This window comes from Zosterops lateralis (assembly GCF_965231275.1).
Source record: "Zosterops lateralis genome assembly, chromosome: 7".
Classification (NCBI taxonomy): domain Eukaryota; kingdom Metazoa; phylum Chordata; class Aves; order Passeriformes; family Zosteropidae; genus Zosterops; species Zosterops lateralis.
This window is the reverse complement of record NC_139767.1, coordinates 32736014-32751195: the sequence shown is the minus strand read 5'-3', so window position 1 is coordinate 32751195 and position 15182 is coordinate 32736014. Positions and strand designations below refer to the sequence as shown.

At 40.5% G+C, this 15182-nt stretch overlaps 1 protein-coding gene across 1 annotated transcript in view; it reads right to left on the bottom strand.

The window, feature by feature from the left end:
- The window catches only part of THSD7B (thrombospondin type 1 domain containing 7B), a 248501-nt gene that overhangs the window by 135118 nt on the left and 98201 nt on the right, over positions 1-15182 (bottom strand). The window contains exons 8-9 of the mRNA XM_083865429.1: positions 3960-4151; positions 332-560 (exon numbers count right to left, since the gene is read on the bottom strand). Of these exons, the coding sequence (XP_083721555.1) occupies positions 332-560; positions 3960-4151 (421 nt within the window). The remainder of the gene's footprint in view (positions 1-331; positions 561-3959; positions 4152-15182) is intronic.

Below are 15182 nucleotides of genomic sequence, written 5' to 3'. Positions count from 1 at the left end.
ACTACTAATAACGTGTTGCTGAACATTATATTCAAATGTATTTTATATTTTCCTCACACCTGTCCTTCAGGGAAAATATTTGCAGGAAACTGTAAATTAGAGTAACAGAGGAGCTACAGCAAAAAATCTCCACCACTGAAAGCACATTTTTTGCTTGGATTTACATGAAAAGTTAAAATGGGCTGGATATTTGGTTTCTTTACCTGTTACAACAGTGATGGAGTAGTACCCGGGGAGTTAGTCCTGAAATGAAATTATTTCAATGCTGCAGAAAATGCATCTATACCACACATATTTAATTTATAAACACTAACAAGCTTTCTTGTAATACCTTTTGGGGGTGACCTGGCCAGAGCTGCTCTTCCTGCAGGAGACTTTCCTGGTCTGGATGCCCACCCCACAGGCAGAGTCCCCACTCCAGGTGGTGTTGAGGGCAGTGCCCAGCACGTCCTGGGAGCAGGAGCTCCAGGGAGATGTTTCCCAGAAGAAATGCACACACGGGTGCTCGTTGCAGGCGCGCTGCTCCTGCAGGGCTCGCTCAGGGGGACAGGCTTTTCCACCTGCAAAGGGTCAACAGAACACCAGATCCTCATCTCAAGGCGTGTGGCAAAACGAAGATGTAGAAGAGAAAATTTTTTAAAAGTCTTGTTTGCACAATATCTTCTCTTTTCCCACCCCTCATAAAAAAAAATAAATAAATAAAGCTTAAATAAAGCTGTTGACCTTTATGGCTGTAATAACGACCTTCTAAAATATTGTTTCCTCATTAAACTAGTCTTGCATAAAATTGTATTCCAATGCATAATGGAAACAGAAATAGGAAAAGGATATTTCTGAGTTACTTTATCAATAACTCCTACACACAGCCAAGTTAATTCCATTTAAATGCCTGTATCACTCAGCAAACATGCAATCAGGTTTAAAGACAAATTAAGCATTGTTTTTATGTTCATTCTCCTTGCTAATCTCCCAAGAAGGAACATCTCTCTCTCATATTTGGACTCTATTCACACATTGCCTTCAAGATTTGAGCAGCAGAGGAAGCTGAACTGTAATGACAGCAGAATGCATCAAATGACACCCACATCTGCAAAACTAGGAGGGGGGAAACTTAAAATACATGTTTTGAGTATGAAGCCTTCACTTCTCTGAAGCACCATCCTTCAAACTCATGTCCATAGATTTTGCTGAACTGCTGCACTTTGTCAGCAACTGGTGACAAAGCCCCAAAGTACAGGAGTTTGAAGAGCCTCCCCAGAAGCTGTTAACACTCTAGCCAGCAGCCTGAATTTATCCTGTAATAAGTAATGCAGTGAAATTTAACAGTAAGCACTGTCATTTTAGGAAGAAAGAAGTAAAAATTACTAAAATCAAAACCATTCTCCTCCAAGAGGGAGAACCCAGACAACTTGGGACACAGCCAAAGTGCTGAAGGTTTTGAAAGAACTGAAGTGTTGGAGACAGATACCACAAGGTTCAGAGCACATTTACACCCTACTAAAATCACCAGGAGATGAAGGGATGTCAAAGGGATGCCTATTGCCTTGCAGGACTGACCCTCCTGAAAAAAGGTAAGGCTCCAAATGGTCACAATGAATAGCAGTGAGAAAAGCGGAAGAGAGAAACTGCCTAACCCACTGGATAATCATGTCACATTACCATTCATCTTTTCATGAAAATGGACTGTTCCACACAGTGCTCAGTCTCAGAAACGTTTAGGATGATGATGAAGTAGAAAATGCCCCAGGTAGCTTATTTCCTGAAGAATTTGACTTGGCAGGAAAAATACAAACCAGTTATTTTTCTTGTGTGTTTGAGACCCATCTTAAAAATAAATAATTGTAACAAGCAAATGGCAAAATGCTAGATCCATTTGTAAGGGGAAAAAACCCCAACTAAATAATATACCCAACTCGAATTTTGAACTTCTCAGGGAAAAATTAAGAGTGTTTTTTTTTCAATACTATGTTAGTTACAATATGTTAATGAAGCTCTCCTAAACGAGGCAGATTTAATTCAACATTGTAAGAAATGGCCCGTCCAAACTTGCCTGCAGCACTGCAAGCAGGAGATGCTGTTTTCATAGAGAGCACAAAGGCCTGGCCACTTTCTGCATTTCATTGACAACTTTTGTACAAAGAAAGCAGGACAACATGCCTCTGCCTGGCCACTCCAGTAGCCATTTACAGATTTTTTTATGATGTTCAGCAGTTCCTATAATTCATTTTACACCTGCTGGGAGTGCCTGCTCCATGATCTCCTCTTGCACCAAGTTTCAGACACTTGCTGTGTAAAGGATTATCTTTTAAAATCTGATTTAAATCAAGTCTGCCAGGTTTCATCAACAGCTTCCTGATTATCATATTCTGGGAAGAGATAATGAGTTTGGAGAAAATGACCCAAAATTTTCATAAGTCCTCCAACAGCAGAGCCACAGCTGACACTTCCTCCACTGACAGAGGCCAAACAAAGTGGCTTTGGCAAAGTTACCAGAGCCTGTAAAAGTCAGGTGCCCAGCTGTGAGCTGGGTATGAAAAAGGTAGAGAAAGCAGGTAATTTAAAATTGCCTTAATATTGCAGTGATAATGGTATTAACTCTACTTCCACTCTCCCAAATTTCAATCACTATCTGCACACACATGTGCGACTCTGCACAGCAAATTGTTACACCATTGCTACAGATACACAGAAAAAGTCAGGAAGTTTGATTTAGTTAATAGTTGAATAATAGTTAATTATTCCTTCCTGAGAAACTTCAAGTATTCAATTTAGAGTACACCCTTTTTAGGTTAGTGCCTTTTAGGCTGAGATGACTGTGCTTCTGTACTCCCACAATTCACTCCTTCACAATTTCTCTCTTGTAATTCCATGTTTTATCTCTTATTTGGATTACTACTTCCATGGAAAATATAAGACCAACTGCATTTTCATTTTAATTATTCTCTAGCTCACAGACTTCTTTAGTAGTAGTTATTATCATTCAATCAACAATTATTTTCATCCTGAAGGGTCCCAATTTTCTTCACAAGTGCTTATGAGGATGTTTATGTGAATACAGACCTTTCACATGAGTAAAGGTTTGCAAGATCAAGTCCTTACATTAGCCCAGAAACCATGGGTGGCTTAAATGATAATTTACAAAATAGCACTTAACAGAGCTTGTCCTGGACTAGATTTGCATCTAAAAGTGTTTTGCTGCTGCATTAACTGCACCTAGTTTTGGCACTCGCAGGTATTTTGTGTCAACAAGGCTTTAGTCTGTTGGATCTCTTCACATCTTATGAATTTTTATGCACTTGATCCAAGACCTTTCAAATCCTGTGTGATAAACCAACACATAAATTAATTACCATATCACCATACTGTATTAAAAGACTTCTAATACCAAATAGTTTGTTTAAACAGCTGTATCACTGACATTAACATGTAAAAGAACAGATACATGACATGTCCATGAAGATCCAGAAGAAATGGCATATATTTATCAAGAGCTATTTACTTACTACAACAAGCAGGTCAACACATTCCAGGTCTTACATTTAAAAAAAAAAAAAAAAAAAAAAAATCAAGTCCTTTTCCATTTCCTCATTTTTCATAGCTCACTGGTTTTAAATCATTACTGATATGGTCCCATGTAAAGACACTTGTGTGATGACTCTGTCATGCAGCAATTTTAATGGGAAAGAATGAAGCTCTCCAGAACCAAATTCACACCCAGACAGGCCCTCAACCAACAGCAAGCCAGAGGCTGAAGTGAACAGTCTTAAACTGTGACAGAGTTTCTCCAAGTGACACGTGAACTCCAGCCCATCAAGATCTGTCAGTCTCTAGGCAGAGACAAGCATTCAGTATTACCCCCAAGGAACTGGGATTAGTTCTGATCTAAACACAGTTTGGCTGAGGAAAGAAAGTCAATGCATTAAAGGAGCAGTGATTATCCAGGAACGTTCAGCACTCACCCTCAGCTGGAAGGGCCAGGATGGACCTGCTCCTGCTCTGAGTGCCCTCGGCGTTTTTGCTGGAGCAGGAGTGGGAGCAGGGGGACCACGGGGACCACTCGCTGACCACACAGTCCCTGGCACAAGGGACTTCACACGCCACCACCTCAGGATGGGGAAGCTCTGAGCACAGGTGATGTGGCACTTCTTCACCTGGAGCAAATGAAACAAGACAGACATGGAGGGAGGCACAGCTTGGTTCAATACCCACAGCCTGCACCAGACAGAATGACTTCTTGTCAAATGTCCACCTGCCTGTGCAGGAATAAGCTACAGAACAGCGTGTGGTGAGGCTGCAGGCTGCAAAGTGTAATACTTGAACAACCACCTTAAAAATTTATTCAGGAAAGCAAAGAAGAAAAAAACTTGTTTCAAGCTCAATGTATGACATCTTGGCTGCAGTTCACTCTCTGAAGCAGGTAAGTAAAAGGAATGAGACAGTATCATCAACAGAAAGTTGTAATATATCAGCAAAACTAATGACAGTTGCCCCATATTTTCCAGCAATCTCTACCTACAGAACCTGTTTTCCACAGTACAAATTGTGCAGGTCCCCAAAGAAGTCAGATTTCTTTTTCCTGTAGGCCAGAGAAGTATGTGGCAGATGTTTTGGTCCTTTCCCTTCAACCTCACTAGAATGAGCCACTCTTATTTCTGATTCTTGCTTGTCACTCAAAAGCTAGGAGACCTAAAATTATGAATCTGTTGGGCCACCACCAGGCAAAAGAGAAATACTTTCTGCTGCAGATGAACTAAGGGACCTGGACCAAAGCAGACCTCTTGATGAGAAGCATCTTTCCAAAAAGAAGGAAGCCCTTTCAACAAGAAGGGACAGTGGGAAAAAACCTACCAACCAAAAGAACTACAGCCAGAATGAGCAGCAAAAAAAAGCACATGAGGGATGTGATGTGGAATACAATGCAGGGAACGAAATATTGTTTTTTAAAGGAAAATAAAGTAAACTATTTTTTTTTAATAAGAACTTTGTTTAATTACATAGAATTTAAAAAAAACATCATAATTCACAAAAATTCATAAAATATAACTCTTTTAGTACTAAATTACACCCAATGTCTTACAAATGTATTTTAAGCGATGAACAGTCATGACTGACTTTGCTACACTGTTCTATTATTTAGTATTTCTGGATCCTCAGGAAACTTCAGCTACATATCTCAAGTTTCTAGAAGCTCAACTATTTATAAACAAAAGGGCTGCACCATGTGTTACCTCCTCTTTTGCCCTTATAATAGTTACAAACCTCTCCTTCAAGGTTTCTTTAATTGTGAACCTAGGGAAAAAAAAACATAATGACTATCCAGGCTTAATTATACATAAGAAAAAAAAATTATAATGGCGGAAAGTGCCTCTTTCACCTCATGCTCCAGGAACAGGCTCCATAACAAGGCAGCCCAGGAAGCAATTATAACTGGGAGGGTAGAAAACTGTGCTGCTTTTACAAGAGCCCACATCTACAAGTAAGTAAATAAGAGAGGCAAGCTGTGAGCACATAAAGCTGTCAACAGCACAGCGCTATTATCTGCAGATGCATCCCTAAATGAAGACAGGCTCATCGCCTTCGAGGCACAGATAAAACTTTTCAAGCGTATTATGAGAAGGAACAGCACATCCAGCAGGCAATCAGACTGCAAAATATGGTTAAAAATACTTTGGGTTTATACTCCCTTTCCTTTGTGCTCACCTGGAAAGGCTTGGTGTGCCCAGTCTTTCCACCACTCCCCTACACAGAGCCCCCATCCATCAGCATCCCAAGGAAAACCAAGCTGAACCTGCTTTGACCAGCCCCTGTATCACCACCGCTGCTTTGGATGCTCACCTAATGCTGAGAACTACCTTCAGGAAAAAAAACCAATGTGAAAACAGCAAATAAATCTGTAAGCCTTATTCCAGCTGTCTTCCCGAGTCACTTAAGCGTCAAAATCCCCGCTAACGTTTTGACAGCTTGTCTGTACGGCAGCAGGGAACGCTGGGCGGCCTGGGCAGGCTGATTTTAGGAGTCAGTGGTACAGTAGCATCAAGAGATTACATGCTTGGGTGAAGCAGGGTGAAACACCTGTCCTCCTCTCCCATCAGTCCCAGGGAAGCACGTGGACAGGCAGGGACAGGCTGCAGAACCAGACGGGATGAGATGGGACACTGGGTGTCCTGACAGTGCCAGCCCCACCCCTCCATCCACAGCACAGCTTATCTGTTACCTCAGGACTTTATGGCCAGAAAGGGCCATGATGTTCACCAAATTCTGAATTTAGCCCAGTTTTTTCCACCAATCAGACTGTGTTCCAGATCTAAGCATCAGAGAAGAACTACTTGCTGAAAGCCAAGAGAGCCTTTCCACTGATTTAATCAGACTTTAAAAAACCCAACCCACGCCTCTCAGAAAATGCTTTAAACACTTGGGGCCCCTTTGGGGTAGCTTTTTCCACCCATAAGCTCATATGTCACATTGTGGGGTGAACACCCTGTGGGGAAAGGAGGCAAATACACTTTCAACTTCTTCTTTCCACGATTTTTCACACTGGATTTACAGCAGGTGACAGCAACAGCAACACTGCAAACAGAGGCTGCAATTCACAGTTCCTGGGCAAAGAAAGGAAGCTTTGTGCTTTGTTAGAAAGACTTTACCACTGGGTTCATGAAGGTACAATTCAACACTCACTTTGATTTACTTTATAGCTCCATTCGCCGTGTTCAGGTTTAATTACTGCCTTCTATTACTGCAGAAGGGGAATTTCTTCTGTACCAGCTGCCTGGCAGAGAATTCTCAGAAAACTACTGTATACTAAAAAGGGAGGTAATAATCTTTCATTTTCCATGAAAAATACTAGAACAGGATATAGCTGAAGTGTGCTTTATGCATTGTCGCAGATTTAAAGGGAATATTAAATTCTCAAGAGCTTCCAAACTGTCCACTCAGTACCTTGAAGGTGTAATTCTTATCTCACATATGGCTGAATAATCTTTCTAGATTTTCCATAATCTTTACATGCATAAGAGTGTTCCGTGGGGGCAGATGGTGGATCCACCCAAATGCACTGAGGGAGTGCCAGAAGGGCTCACCACACCACTCTCCATCTCTGACCAGAAGTCCCGGCTATCCAGGGAAGTCCCAGAGGTCACTTGGTGACTGGAGGTTGGCAAACGAGACACCCAGCTACAAGAAGGGCTGGAAGGAGGATATAAGGAATTTCAGACCTGCAGCTTGACCTCAGTACCAGGAAAAGCCATGGAGTAGATCATCTCAAATGTAACCACACAGCATGTACAGCAAAACTAAGGGATCATTCCTGGCCAACACGCATTTAGGAAAAGCAGGTCCTGCTTAACCAACCTGATCTCCTTTTATGACAAAGTGACTCAATGGATGAGGGAACAGCTGTGGATGTATCTATCTGGACCTCAGCAAAGCCTTTGACACCACTTCTCACAGAACTCTCCTGGAGAAACTGGCTGCTCATGGCTTGGACTGGTGCAGTTTGATGGGTAAAAACCTGGTTGGACATCCAGTCCCAGGGAGTGATGGTGACTGGAGTTCCATCCAGCTGGGGCTGTCACCAGTGGTGCTCTCCAGGGCCCAGACCTGTTTAATGTCTTGACTGATGAACTGGACAAGGGGATCGAGGCACTCTCAGCAAGTTCATAGACAACATCAAAGTGGGCGGGAGTGTGGATCTGCTGGAGGGCAGGAAGGCTCTGCAGGGGGATCTGGACAGGCTGGATCAAAGGGCTGAGGCCAGTTGTGTGGTTTAACAAGAGCTGGGTCCTGCACTTGGATCACAAAACCCCCAGGCATCTCTCCAGGCTGGAAGGTGCCCAGTGGAAAAGCACCTGTGGGCGCAGAGCACAATCAGACACCATCACCTGGGAGCACAACCCACACGATCCAGCTTCTGATCTGCCTGAGGTGTAGGAATTGAAACAGCACCCTCAGCATCCCAACTGATCCCCCTCACACGCTCTTTATTTCATGCCTTCAGCACTGATTGTTCTCAGCCTTGCTGAATGCTTGCTTTCCTAAAAGAAGCTGTAGTTAAGAAAAATGTTACAGTTTTCTATTCGAAATGCTTTATTGCAAGCATCCTGACCAACTCTAATGGCGTTTTTTTAAACTGATTGCCTTTTACTTGAATAGTTTAGTGACTATAAAGCTAAATACTCAAGATATACCCAACAGATAGCATTTTATAGGAAAGATTTAATCCTTTTTCTTTCATGTCAGGGTGTAATAATTACAAAACAGAAGACAAGCACGGCATTTTTGTAAATATACTTGCTAACAAAGTAGCTCATTACCTAATGTACTGGTCCCCCAATTGAATTCTTTAACAAGGTAAGAGAGAAGCATCATTCTGAGTGCAATTTTTCATTCACCTAAAAGCAAACTAAATTCTTCCCAACAAGAGAAACAAAATAAAGAATGACCTAAAACCCTCCTTGAGCTGAAGAAATTGGGTTTTCCAGAAATTTAATTTTTTTTCACTGTCTTTTGCATTCTAGAAGGAGAAGCCACTCCCAGAGTCCTGAGTAATGCAGTCCATGGTGAGGCACTGAACCAACAGGAATGTTTTGTTTGGAACCAGTCCAATAATAAACTGCACCTGTCTGTTTTTACACCCTGCCTTGCAGCTCTGGTGCACTGTCTCATTCGTCCCAGTGACCTGTTGTGCCCATCTCCCGTGACACAGTTTTTAATTACTCCTGCCAAAGACATCCCTCCTGGCTCAGAAAAAAGGGAATGTCCACTGGACAGGAGACAACTTAGGCAGCAAAAATAAAAATCCCAACAGGCAGCAGGAATCGAAAGATCAACTCAATAACAAACCAAGTGTTCTCCTTTTGACATTCAATAATATAATACCATGCTCATTTTTTAGAAAGAAAAATTGCAAAGTCACTTTGAAGTTTTCAGGTTTGAACATGTTTGGTGCCTCAAGTGACCTCCATGATGGGAAAAGGCCCAAGACAAAGGAATTGCATTTTTCAGACTGTTCTGCACTGTTACCTAGAAGTTCAGAAAATTTATTTTTGGCACAAGTGACTGCTTCAAAAATGCTGCATATTTAATGACAATTACCAGTTTGCCATCAATATTTCTCCTTGTAGCATTTCAAATTATTCAGTGGAAATAATGAAGCTGTCATCTAAAATACTATATGTATCGTAAAATTTTACGTCCCACTTAAATCTCAGAAAAGAATGACAATAAACTTTGATTAAATACTTGCCTGTAACAGAGTAAGATGTCAACAGGCAGCAGTAAATTCGGAGGGTTTCCTATTGACTGCGTGCCAGTTTGCTGAGAGCAACTGCATGCAGAGAAACTGTGCTGGCAGGATCCTGGCCTGGGCACCTCATCAACTAAGGAATATGCTACATTTAAACAATATTTTGCAATAACAATCAAATTATAATAGTAGAAATTTCTTATAACCCTCCTGAATGTCTTCATCTCATCACAACATCACAGATTTACTTTTTTCCCCATGTTGCATAACCAGCTTTAGAGGAGAAACATCCAGGGCTTGCCGTGCTCAGTCATCTCCACAGATGAATGTCACACTCCACTGAAATCCTGGCTCCTGGCTGACTTTGCTTAATGCCAGTCAACAGGTAAGAACGTGGGAGAAGAGAGGTGTCAGTTTGTCAGGGAAAGCAGTGGTGTATGGAATAAATTTAATTGCACTGGTCCATCACTATTATCAGAGCCCCACAAAAGGGAAGAGGATGCAAAAGAGATGAAGAGGAAGGGAGGTCGAGAGCGTGAAAGAAGGTGAAGCTGTGAAATAGAACAAGCCACTCACGACAGACAGGAGGAAACAAACACAAATAAACCAGGACATTCTTTGAGGAAGGAAAAAAAAAAAAAACATAAGAGATGAGACAATCCTTAAGGTTTTGACTCAAAAGACTTGGTTAAATGCCACTACAAAAACATTTTAAATCAACATAATGCACAATGGAGAGAAAGGGAATAACAATGGAGGAGTACAAGGAAAAAGTAAAGACAAGAAGTACAAAAAAGGAACAGAGGCAACGATAATGAAAATGGAAAAGTAATGTATGTCTGGAAATATGTGACAAAATCTCCATAAAATCAAAAGTCTCACCCAAATCCCTGCATAATAGGCCATAGTCCTATCCCTTACCTATGTCCAAGTGATCATTACAGAGATTATGAGAATAAGATGATGATGAGTATAGAAAAAAAGCAGTATCTCTTTTTCTTCCCTATACATCCTCTACTGCAATTTGGACTGTTTATCCACAATTCTTTTCTCTCTTTATGTAAATGCACTTAAGAAAACTCATTTGTGACTCCAAGGAAGCTCCACAGAAGCTCAGCACAGGAGAGGCACATCAGTGAGCAGCTGCCAGGCCTGCAGAGAAGGTCCCAGAACAACTCAGTGCAGCATCTCCACACTCAAGGTTAGAACAACCAACACACCTGCAGGAGATTACCCACGGAGAGATCAGCTCAGCTGTGTCTCCTACCCCACACAAGAAAGACAAGTTGTCATTTAAAGGAATTTGCTGCACCCTCACCTGCTGAGCTTGGGCAGAGAAGCAGAATTAGCTCTACTTCGTGGCTGTTTGCACAATCCCTCCTGAATGGAAGAGAAATTGCTCAAGTGGCAGCTGAAAGTAAACATGGGTTCACTGTTTCTGTTCACAGAAATTCAGGCTGCTGTTCCTAATAATTAATATAGCGCAGCAATCTGAAAACTTAAAGTACAGGAACATAACATAATCCATATTAGTGTTCTGCAGGATTTTTTTTTCCTCTGTTTCTTTCCAATCTTTTCAATTTTTCTCTCCATTATCCCTCCTCCTTGTAAATGAGGGAATCTACGCAGGTGGGTTGATCAAGACTGATTGCAATTAAGATTTATTGTTGAAATTGCTGCTGTGGTATAATTGAAACAGGTGTCCTTCTATTTCCTTCTCTGTACTGCTTTGTTCCAAATGCTAAACAACACAAAATATTGTAGAAACCAATTACACAAATAATTCCAACATATTAAAATATTACAAAATATACATCTACTTTCAAAACTTTGAGGAAAAAGGTATTAGTGGACTTGTTCATTCCAATGGGGTACAGAATACACTTCATCTTATATCTCTGCACGGGGGCAGAATAATTTTAGTGGAAGAATTCAGGCATTTTAGTTCAGAAAAAAAGCAGGTGGCATTTTATACCCAATACATCACACTCATGAATTTCCAAATATCTTATTTTTGATAAAACTTAAGGTGCCATCTTTGATCTCAACTCAAAACTTGAAAAAAAAAAAATTATAAGGGGCTTATTACAAAGGGAAAAACTAGTTGTGCTCTCACTCAGTCACTGACCCCAAAAATAAAACTTTTATTAAGACATGGAAAAATGCAAAGCTTTTGTACCTTCTGGTTTGATCATGATGATTTTTCTTCAGATTATGCTACTCTTAATAATGACATGCCTTGCTCATTTCCTCAAAGCATGAGAAACCTATCACTGCTTGTTATCCAAGTGATATTCCCAAAGTAAATTGGCAATTTGCAATGTATTGGGAATAGCAGACCCTTTTCCTATTGTAGCCCTAGAAACCACTCCAAAAGTGAGTTGGCATTAACACAGGACACTGAAAATTCATAAACAATAGAGCAGCAGATGAGTTTGATCTAAGCTGGCAAAAGTCTTGTTTTCAGATACAGTGAATACTAATGATAATAAATAATTGGAAATACCATCTGGACTCTTTAAAAAACATCTTTCTCCAAGTCTGCAATTGAATCTCTACAAAAAGAGGATCAATGCAAAAGAAAATGAAAACAGTAAATTAAAATTAGATTTATGCCAACTACTTAAAACTAAGAGCTCATTTAGAAGCAGTTAACACAAAAATGTGTTCTAGTTCAGCTGCAGAGTCTGGCCTAAGCTCATAAAGCAACTCTGAGAGCTCCCACTATCCATCAGGAAATGTTCAGAATATGCAGGACCAGATACTAGGCTATTTTTTATTTTTATTATTACTACTATCTTTTTCAATTTTGTCTCTAATTGATTCACAAATCTCAGAACTGAGCTTTTAAAAATTGCAGTAAAGAAAATACACCCAGTACCACAGATGATCCTCAGTCAATGGTCCAGATGAATGTCTGAGATCTGTTCCTGACCAAAACAATACAAAGCCAAGCAAGCCACGACCTTTGGTTCTCGAGGAGAACTTCCCACTCTACACTCAGGTTCAGCCAAGTAGCAACTGTGCATGTAAAGTGCATTAGACATTTTTCAGCTGGGTTAAGTTACTTCTGGCTAATGTACCCTGACCTCTGCTTGAACCATTTTTACATAATAAAGCTGTGAATTTTAGACAGAGTGTTTAATTCCCACCGTATTTTGCATAGATCATTTAGTACTTAAAATGGGGATAAATCAAATGTAGGAAACACAATATTAACAATATTTTCTGTGTGCTTCCACTTTGCCTACGAGGTGGAACTTTAATTACACCATTAATAACAAAGCCTGCATTCTCAGTCAGTAGTGCATCATTCCTCTAGTGCCATTTAAACTGCATTTGGTCTCTAAACTGCTCCACCCTCTGGAACTGGTTCACTGATCATACTGGAATAGCAGCCTCATCCTGCTCACATCTCAGCTACCACAGCATCAACAGAAGAATTTAAAGGCAGGAACCACTTATCATGACCTAAAATGGTTTATTTCGAAAAGTTTCCTGATATCTTCTCTCTCCAGAAAGTTCCTATAGATTTAAAGATAACAAAACAAAACCAAAACAAATCCATGAGTGCTTTTCCCAATTATTCAGCATCCAAAACACATTAAAAAAAAAAAAAAAAACCAGGGGTATGTGCATCAATAGCTGCTTGGTTTTCCCAAATTGAGTGACAGAGCTAAAACCTGAAGGCTGTATGAAAAGATGTCCAAGAAAAGGTTATTGCCAATGCTTTTGTAGTGCCCTCATGGTGCACCCTGGGCTCACAGAAGGAGAAGAGAGGGAGGTGACAGAGGACAACAAAAAGGAAGGGAAGGGAAGGAAACCCAGGAGAAAGAACTGCCTTTGTTGTCAGAATTTCACCAACCTGGGGCTGTCTCAGAGGGCAGAAGGACCATGTGCTGCGGTGGGAGCTCAGACAAATGATCTTTGCTGGGTTCAGTGCCAGCAGCTGCCCTCCCACACTGACCTGGTCCTTATTTGCTCCAAAGCAGAAAAGACAAAAAAAAATGAACCCCAAAGGGTCCAGATTGATACCAACCAGGTATCCTCAACAGTTTTTCCAGCTCCTTTGGAGAGCTGCTATTTTAACTTTACTACCAGATTAGAGAAAAATACAGAATCAGTAAATGGAATCAGACGAGCACACCTCACCCCATTTTTAATCACCCTGAAGTGTCGAAGCTGTCAGGAGACATTTGGACATGCTTTTCACATATAAGAATAGAAACCCAAAAAGCGAAGAATATATGGCTAAAATTTGGTTTTCCACCACTAAATTTCTTTGTGTGAAAAAAGCAATAACCTCTCTGCAACTTAGAAAATATTTTTGTTCTGATTATTCAGCTATTAAAATAGGAAAGTGTCGTTTTATGACAATTGCTTTCGGCAGGAGATATTTTACACTTATATTTGCAAGGAATAGGAATATAAGGAAAAACAATATTAAAACCTTCAGCGTTAATCTGTATTTTCAAAGCTAAGCACATTTTGACAAACTTTCTAATAGACACTGTTCAAAATTCATAACATATATGAGCATGATTACATTATTCTAATTTATTTTCTCTCCTCTCATGCACAGCAATAAAATTTTACCTTTGAACTTATATTTATTACAACTTTCACTCTATGGAGGGCATGCAGGCACAGAAATATAATAAAGCTCTGCTAATTCCATACATTATTGAAACCCTAACAGTGGAAATGGTATCTTAGTGTCTTCATGCATACTTAAAATTTCAATCCAAAACCTATTTCATTAAAAGGGATGGTTAAGCAACAGTATGTGTTTTTATACATTTGTAAATTACTGTAGCAGAATTATATCTTATATATTCAGGAAAAAAATTATATAATACCAATGTTTGTTTAGGTGTTGTAAGCAAAATCTTGATAAATGCTAAATAATTGAGAGCTCCATCCATCAGACTTCTAAACACTATAAAAATCCAGAGGGGAAATGCCAGAGAATAACCTTTGCTCACCCATGGGCTGCTGTAAATTGTGTCTAATTCCAGCAGTAAAAATCCCACTGACTTCCCCAAAATGTGAAGTGTACAGGTATGCAGGATCACTTTGAACTTAACAAAGCACAGAAGGAATTTAGACCAGGAGGATCAGGGGTCACCCCTAAAACAACAATACCTGGCCAAGGAAAACATCTAAAAACAAGACTAACATACAAGAGAAACTGGGGACATCTCTTAACTTGCTGGACAGAACAGCAACTGATCCAGCAATCCAGGTGAGGGAGGAGCTCCTGCAGTCGAGTAGATGACAAAGTGTAAAAGCTGACTCAAACTGCAAGTGCAATATTGGCAGGAGCTCCTCTCTCCTCACAAAGGTCACTGTGCACATTAGCTCCAGCTCCATTGATTAGCAGCCGAGATAGCGGCGCTCGCACACTCCTCACAGTCATCAGCCAAAGAGACAAGAGGGTGACTTTCTGCATACCATGTCCTCATCAGATTCCTGGTAATTGTTCAGTCACAGATAAGGCACAAATAGGGAAAAAAGTAGCAGAATAGAGTCCTCTGAAAATATTAACAGAAACAACAACCTTTGTGTTTGGCACTCAGGCATCAAAAATGATAGCTATTATTACAGATGTATTTACAGGGCTGGGATTCAGAAGAATTACATTTTGCTTCTCTGGAAACACAGCCATGTGTTTGACATCTAAACCCACAGGAACAGGTTTCTTCACCAGTTTGCAGAATGTCTGCAGGACCTGAAGACACGCTGCCAGAAATGGTGCAAAGGGCTCCCAAATTCATGGGGTCCTCCTGGAGGCAGATGGCACCAACTCTGAATTTCAGATCAAGTTTAAGCTACTGAGCCATTCTGTGCCACAGCAAACCCAGACAAGTCAAACCTCACCTTTTCATGAATTCCCAGCACCAAAGAACAATGCAAGGAGCAGTTCACCACAGCAAACCAT